The sequence below is a fragment of the Bos taurus genome, chromosome 14 (assembly GCF_002263795.3).
Source record: "Bos taurus isolate L1 Dominette 01449 registration number 42190680 breed Hereford chromosome 14, ARS-UCD2.0, whole genome shotgun sequence".
In the NCBI taxonomy this organism is placed as follows: domain Eukaryota; kingdom Metazoa; phylum Chordata; class Mammalia; order Artiodactyla; family Bovidae; genus Bos; species Bos taurus.
The window spans coordinates 22,015,687-22,023,738 of NC_037341.1; the positions used below are offsets into that span (position 1 = coordinate 22,015,687).

At 43.4% G+C, this 8,052-nt stretch overlaps 1 protein-coding gene across 1 annotated transcript; it reads left to right on the forward strand.

The window, feature by feature from the left end:
* The first annotated feature begins 1,891 nt into the window (after positions 1-1,891).
* On the forward strand, positions 1,892-7,448 carry MRPL15 (mitochondrial ribosomal protein L15). Its single transcript, NM_001075445.1, is given in 5 exon segments — positions 1,892-2,061; positions 2,602-2,756; positions 3,284-3,449; positions 5,617-5,740; positions 6,174-7,448. Coding segments are annotated over 5 exon segments (894 nt in total). The 5' UTR covers positions 1,892-1,950; the 3' UTR covers positions 6,512-7,448.
* The last annotated feature ends 604 nt before the right edge of the window (positions 7,449-8,052 follow it).

Here is an 8,052-nt window from a genome sequence, read left to right on the forward strand (position 1 = left end):
TTTGTGCTATTAGCTTTACAAAAGGCTTTTTTTTTAACTTTTCAAAAGTACTCATTTTTGGAAGATCTCCCTTACCTTACCTTCAAATAATCTGGGAACAAAACTTTGACTTCGTCCATATTTTTGTAACAAGTTCAGTAGCTTGCTCAAATATTGCTCAAATAAAGGAATGAATGCAATGTTTTCTGTAGTTTTTTTCTTTTTCACCCCGACACAAGCAACTTGTGGGATCCGAGTTCCCTGACCAAAGCTGGAACCCCAGGCCCAGCAGTGAAAGCTCAGAATCATAACCACTGAACTACCAGGGGATCCGCTTTTGTTTTTTACACTTGATTTAAAATAACTTCAAAAAGGTTTAGCTAAACATAGAAATAGCTGCCCTCCAAAATTTTATTTCCACCTTCACTACTTGTGATCACCAGTAGGAACAAATCCCCAGCAAGACGGTGAAACATAAAAGAAACAGTACAGGAACAGGGCATGGTCTGTATCACACTCACTTAAGACAAAAATAAGGAAGCTGATATTTCTGAGTGAAAATAATGTACTTTGGGCTGCAGATATTCAACTTTATACTATTAAAAAAATACTACTTACATAGTATAAGAGGCAGTGTATGAATCCTGGCTGCTTACTATTAGAATTTGGTTAGGCTGGTAGCTTATTAGAATTTGGTTAAGCTACCAGCCTTGCCAAGTCTGTCAAAGGAAATAACATCTAACCAACAAGGGGTTGTTTAGTTAGTGAATCAAGCCAGGGTGGCTCCTTCATTAACAGCAAGTGAAGTCAGCAAGCACAGGTTGGTACCAGCCAGCCATTGGTAATAGCTCGACTCTGGGTATTATTCTTGTATCTCAGGGTTGCCAACTGAAAGGCACTCACTATCTGCCTCTACAAGGATGAAGTCAGGAGCCACTGCAGCCCCTGTCTTTCAACAACCCCCTCACCTCAGAGTTCAGGTCTGAGATCAGGAGTGAGGCATCTATGTTCTGGGAAAAACTGACAGAACAGGCCTTCGTATATTCAGATATTTTCAGACTTTACAAGCCCAAATTCTTGACTTTCCTTGTGTCTAGAAAAGCAGTGAAATCATTAAAGGGGACACCTGCTCCTCCTTACTAGCAGGAGCTTCTGCAAAATGTGCTTGACTCCACTCATTTCAATTGCTCAGACGTGTCCAACTTTGCACGCCAGGCTTCTCTGTCCATCACCAACTCCTGGGGCTTGCTCAAACTCATGTCCATCCAGTCGGTGATGCCATCCAACCATCTCATCCTCTGTCGTCCCCTTGTCCTGCCGTCAATCTTCCCCAGCATCAGGGTCTTTTCCAGTGACTCTTGACTCCACTAAAATAACATATAAGCCGACCTTCCCCCCTACCTCTTCGGAACTGTTTCCCAGAGCTCAGTGGCTGTCTTCTAGGCTATAGCTCTCATTTTGCCCCAAATAACTCACAGCTCTGTGTTGTGCAATTTTTCAGTTGACAGGGCGTATAATCAGCCCAGCTCCCAGCTCCAAACCGGAACTTCAGCTCCGAGTATGCTATTCGGGGCTCCACGTGGCGCTCGGAGAAGACCCTGCCTCTCTAAGCACCAGACTGTGAGACAGCTCAGAACACACAGTGACACCAAGTCCTACAACGCGCAGCGTTTCAACGCGTGTTTGTGCGGCGAAAGAAAACGCAGCACATTCCAAGCCAAGAGCAAGGCACGATCTCTCAAAATACGGTCCCATCTCCAGTGAACTAAACACAAAGCCAGCTCAGCTCGGAGAAGGTAGCCTAGCGTACCCGCCGCTGCCTGGATGAAGACCGGCTCCCGGCGTGCCCCGAGGCCTGCGGCGCTGCGCGCCTGCTGCACGACGGGGGCGGGGCCGCGGCCGTAAAGCAGCGCCCGAGAGCACGTGGGTGTGGATGCCAGGCGCCCTTGCTGCGTCTCATGCAAGCGGGTCATGGCCGGCCCGGTGCGGGGCGCAGCAGGGCCTTGGGCCCTGGACTTGCTTCGGGCCCTGCCTCGTGTGAGCCTGGCTAACCTGAGGCCGAACCCGGGCTCCAGGAAACCGGTAAGGCTGGGGATGGCGCGGGAGTCCTGGGGTCGCGGGTCTAGAGACGCTGTGGGAACGAGGGGCCTTTGAGCCCCTGCACTTGAGTGATGCGGGAAGCCTGCCCCGGTAGTCCCAGCTCTCAGGTTCGGGTTTAGAGGAGTAATCGGGTTAACCTGGGCGGGGAGCGAGGTCGCAGGAGGTGCAGATGATTGTTTCATTCAATATTGGGTTAGCATGAAGTGCTTTTCCATTATACCTGTATCTTAAGGGGAAAGATATTTTACGTTCTGCAAGTCACTGAACACAGCTAGAAAAGCTGTTATGGGTATACTGTCACCTTAAAAATCAACTCGTTGCTTTCGCCAAGTAAGAAAAAAGTTTTCTTTATAATTTGGTGTGTTGACCTCAGAGCAGTTCGAATAGTGCCTGGCACGTAGTGGGTTTGGCCCTTTGCTGGCTGGAAGGATGAATGAGGGCCTTACCAACAGACAGCGCAGAGGTGAAATATACTTTAAAAAGTGCATCTGCAGCTCATAAAACAGTCTTCCCTCCTTCCAGGAAAGACGACGAAGAGGTCAGAGAAGAGGTAGGAAGTGTGGCAGGGGCCACAAAGGAGAACGGCAGAGAGGAACCCGGCCCCGGCTGGGCTTTGAAGGAGGCCAGACTCCATTTTACCTTCGAATCCCAAAATATGGCTTTAATGAAGGACACAGGTAAGTTTGCTTTGTTTGTGGTTTTATTTTTTTGCTTTGCTTTGCTTCTTAGTGTAAAAATTTGTAATTCTGAGAATCACCAAATGATAGCTTGGTAGAAATTTAAATCCACTTCTTTAAATTAGCAAACTTTTGCTACCCTTCCTTTGAACCATTTTTGGTAATGAAGTTTAGCCTGACTTAGTAGAGGAAAAAAGCCAGAGGTTACACTCAGACCTGCAGAATGGAGGTAATGATGCATGCTCTGGAGGTTTAGAATGATTTTATGTTTAGAACTCTGGCCCACTGTCATCACCCAGCAAATGGTAACTGCTCTTACTTTGAGATCCAGTAATGCATAATTCAGATAGTATGTTAAATTTTTCACATATTTATTTGTATAAATGAGCGAAGTAAATGTAGGAGTTTTATTTTAAACCAACTAAATTGATACAGGAGAGCACGGGACAGAGCTCTGCGTTCATCTGGAGGTCTTATAGGAGGATAAGTCTGGCTGAGTTTTCCATCTGTTGTTGGTTTTTTTGTAGCTTCAGACGCCAGTATCAGCCTTTGAGTCTCAACAGGCTGCAGTACCTGATTGACCTGGGCCGTGTCGATCCCACACAACCTATTGACTTAACCCAGCTGGTCAACGGGCGAGGTGTTACCATCCAGCCATCTAAAAGGGACTATGGAGTCCAGTTGGTAGAGGAGGTAAGTCTGAATTAAATTTTTTTGGGAGTTTTGTAGATGACTGTTTCTGATTTCCATATAATCAACACTATGCCTCCTTTATTTTTATCTCTTTTGATTTGTAACCATTATGTAGTGGTTGATTGTGTTATATTCAGTTGTGGTTTTAGAAAGCCACTGTTCCCTTGTCCTGGGTTTTGTTCCTGTGTATCCATTCAGCTTGCTGCCTCACTCTGTTTGGTTCTCTGTTCAGATGTCATCCTAGTAGGAGGATCTTTTTAACTTTTTTTTTTCCTTCCAAATTATTTGAGGCTTAAATTATTTTTATTGTGGAGATGTTCTTTATAAAGGAACACTCTCGTATCTGACGGTCTGCCTTATTGTGCCCAAAAGGGTTTTTCTTTGAATATATGAACACCTGATATTTATTACCAAGCAGTGCAGGCATTTTTCATTGTCTTCCTCACTGTAATGTCAGTTTTTTTTGAGTACAGGTGCTTTGACTCATTGCTGTATTTTCAACTGGCTTGTGATAGTCACTCAGTATTTATGGAAGAAAGGGATGAATGAAATCCAGTTCTGATTGTAGGGAAGAGGTTTTCTATTTAGAGGAGTTGGCCAGGAGTTTTATAGGCAAATGAACTTGTACACTGCTAATCAATTAATGCCCCCCCACCCCCTTTTTCTTCTGTGTCAGTAATACAGTTGATCGCTGTGTAAGTGACTAACTTAGCGTCCACTAGAGGGAAGCATAGTTTATGGGAAAACCTTTCAGATCTTTGAAAAAGTAAACTTGGCGATAAAAGTTTTCCAAATAAATGATTTGAAGAGAGAATACCAAATACAGGATTAAGCCTCGGTATTCTACTTTAGGCATATCAAGGAACATGGTTATAAAGTAACATACGGAAAAACCCATGACCTCATGAGACCTTAAACTGCACATCCTAACAGTTGTGGACATATGTCTATTAAACTAGCAGAAATCATTCTGAAATCTATTGGTTGAGTATGTACAGTTATTCATCATTTACAGCTTTGTAAACCAGTTGCCCTTTTCTGGATTTCAGATTTGCAGTCAATATTGGGTAATAAGATGGTTTTGATCTTTTCAGCATAAAATGACCAATTTAGGAACATGTGTCCTAAGGTAAAACAAGATAAAAGAAACTTAATTGATATAAAGAAATACTAAATAGGCATCTTACAGCACTGAAAATGCTGGAAGTAACACTAGTGCCCAGAGACAGGGAAATGGTTAAGCAGTCTATGGAATAGTAATGAGAAATGTCAGGTAACATGGCAAGACCTTGTTTTATTGAGTCAAAGGTCTCATTGATTGTAAAAATGCCTACCAGTATCAGGGAAGGGAGAAATGTGTCTTAGAATTGATGGAATATTTTGAAACTGGGAACCACCTTGTTTCAACCACACGAAAATAGCAGAAAAAAATTTACCACTGCAAAAAGAATGGTAGTGCCACCATCTTTTTATTTTTGTCAGAATCTGTTTTGAAATCAGGCCTAATGAAAGTGACCAAAGACAGGACTTGAAAAAGTTCAGAATTATTTTTACTTCTGTGGTCTCTGCATCTTTCGCTCAAGAGGGCTGGTCCCCTCCAGACCTCAGCTATTTTGTTCTTCCGTTGGCTCCAGCATGCTTGTTCCCCTGTTTAACCATCTCTTGGCCTCTTGCTTACTTGTGGGTCAGGAAGGTAAGCTTCTGTCTGTATCACATGACATAATGTTGTGGTTAGGAACACAGCCACTGGGACTAGGCTCCCTTGCTTTATGTTCTTGGGCAAGTTGCCCAGGCTCTCTGTGCCACCATCTATGGCATTGGTGTCGCAGTAATTCTATTGGTTTAGAGTTGTTTTGAGGGCTAAACAATCTCCTGTTAAGGAGGTGTTGGGAATGGGTGCTTATGATGGTGCCTGCTGAATATGTAAAATGGAAGTCTTATTATCCCTGCTCTTAGGGAATGAAAACTAAGAAAATAGAGTGGCCTAAAGAAATGAGGAACGATTTGGTGGTGTTTGATAGGACCTCTAAGCAGAGGTGTTAAAGTAGGAGCAGCTGCTGGGCTGGAGGCACTCCGGAGGAGAAAACAGGGCAGGGAGGAGGCCCTCGTGATTAGTTTGCTGGCAGCCCAGCCATCTCCTCACACACTTTGTTTTGATGGATGACAGGGCGCTGACACCTTTAAGGCAAAAGTTAACATCGAAGTTCAGCTGGCTTCTGAGCTGGCCATCGCCGCCATCGAGAAGAACGGGGGTGTCGTCACGACCGCCTTCTACGACCCGAGAAGCCTGGGTAAGCTTGTCCTCTCGGGGCTTGAGTCAACTGCCTCACCAGGGCTTGACTTGTTCAGACACCTCGGTTCCTGTTTTGGGAATTTCTGCTAGTGGTGTGGCTGGTGGGGCTCCGTCTTCTGATACACCTCAGCTAGTATGTCATAAAATTTTTTAGAAAAAAAAAATCTGGAGCTTAAATACCCTATGTTTAGAAATTCACTAATTGTTGGTAACCCAGGAGTGACTTTGACCTTCAAGATGCAAACTTTTGAAGATCAAGTGTTTCCATTTGTTTACTTAAGTCTACTAAGTTAAGAAAAAAATAAAAAGTTTTTGGAATTAAGCTCTCATCTTGGAAATACTTTAATAAATTAAAAGAATATCATAAAGAGAAAACCAGTATATATATCACCAGTATTTGCATCTCTCTTTTTATTAAAAATGTTTTTTAGAAATTCTGTGCAAACCCATCCCATTCTTTCTCCGTGGACAACCCATTCCCAAGCGGATGCTCCCCCCCGAGGCCCTAGTCCCCTACTACACTGACGCGAGAAATCGAGGCTATCTGGCAGATCCTGCCAGATTTCCCGAAGCAAGACTGGAGCTCGCCAAGAAGTATGGCTATATTTTACCTGACATCACTAAAGACGAACTCTTCAAAATGCTCAGTTCTCGGAAGGATCCACGGCAGATTTTCTTTGGTCTGGCTCCCGGATGGGTGGTGAACATGGCAGACAAGAAGATTCTGAAACCTACGGATGAGAAGCTGCTTGAGTACTACAGCTCCTGAGCTCCGTCCAGGGGAGCCAGTGGTAGGGCACTGGAAGGGGTGCTGACACATGTTTCCCACTGCATTGGCTCAGTTTGTGTTTCTGCAGAGGATGATGTTTTCTGTGTAATCACACCTTTTTTTTTTTTTTTAATCAAAATTAAAAATACAGTAAGCAATGACTGCGTGGAAGATGTGGATCTGTGTGTGTCTCAGCAACATGAGCTCGCTGGCACGCTGCCCGAGGGAGTAGGCAGCTCTTAGACCATTTCCCCTTGAGTTTTCCATCATCTTCCCATTCAGGTCTTGTCTTATTGTTGCAAATCAGAATGAATGCAGATGGGCTGGGCTTGCTTTGTTGTCCTCTCGGTGGGGGTCCGAGGGCTGCTGATGAGCTGGTGTGCCTCTTGGTTAGCCCTGAGGATCCTCTTACCCAGAGTCAAGACAGCAAGCCTTTAACCCAGACTGATGGAGATGTTGGATGGGAGTGTAAGGCTGGTGAATAGTTTCTAAGTATTGCAGTGTTTTCTGGCAAGATTGAAATGAAAATTCCAAGTGAATTCATTTTTCTCAACTCTGGCAAAGCTGTCGAAAATAATCAAACCATTAACATTTTTTTTCTTTGAAGAAGGTAAATATTCCAATTGATATAATTTTATTTATTTCCTAGACTTTGGAAACCTTTGTTTTGCAGTCGTTTTAAATGCTTTTGAAGAAAATGGTCAGTGGTTATATAAGCTATAAGAACAGTTGGTAACGTGAAAATTAAACTGTTAATGTAAAAGGTTTAGCAGTCAGTAAGCTTTTTTAGCTTTGCAAAGATCTGTTGTATCTAAACCACGTGGAAGCTTAATTTATCCTGATGTAATTAAATCTTGAATAATTCCTGGTAATTCTTCTACAGTAGAATTAAAATGATTGCTGTTTATTTTATTAAAATTTTTCTTAAAAACCTAAACAGTGCATTATTTTGTCAATTTATCTACCTCAGATATTGCTGGTATAATATTTAATTGATGAAGTAATTTATGTGCCAAGAGGATATTTCAGTTTATGCAGGATTATTTAGTTTGGTTTGTTATTAAGCCATTTCATAGTATCCAGAACTCATAAGAATCAATACTAGGGTTACCTTTTCTGATAGTCACCTGTGAATTTCAGAGGATAGGCAACAATTTTAAAACACGCTTTTATTTCCAGGACACCCGGTGACAAGAGTTGGCAGTGCTGGGATTAGATTTGGCTCCACTGATTGGAGCCCCGGGTCTCAGTGGCTTGAATGAGATCAGGTTTCTCGTTCTCTGAAGTGGAGTGTAGCAATCACTGTAGGGTCGACTGGTCTCTCAGTCCCTGGCTTCCCCCAGTCCTAGAGAGAGGTGCATCTTTAGGACCCAAATACAACCCACACAGAGCCGCTTTCCCCAAGACGAGTCTGGAAGCTGCCACACAAAACGTGCACTACACCCATCCCACTGGCCAAAGCTTGGCTACAGCCCTTTTCTAACACAAGGGGCTGAAGTCTTTTCTTTGGCAGCTTGTGTTCTCAGCTGAAAAACCCTGAT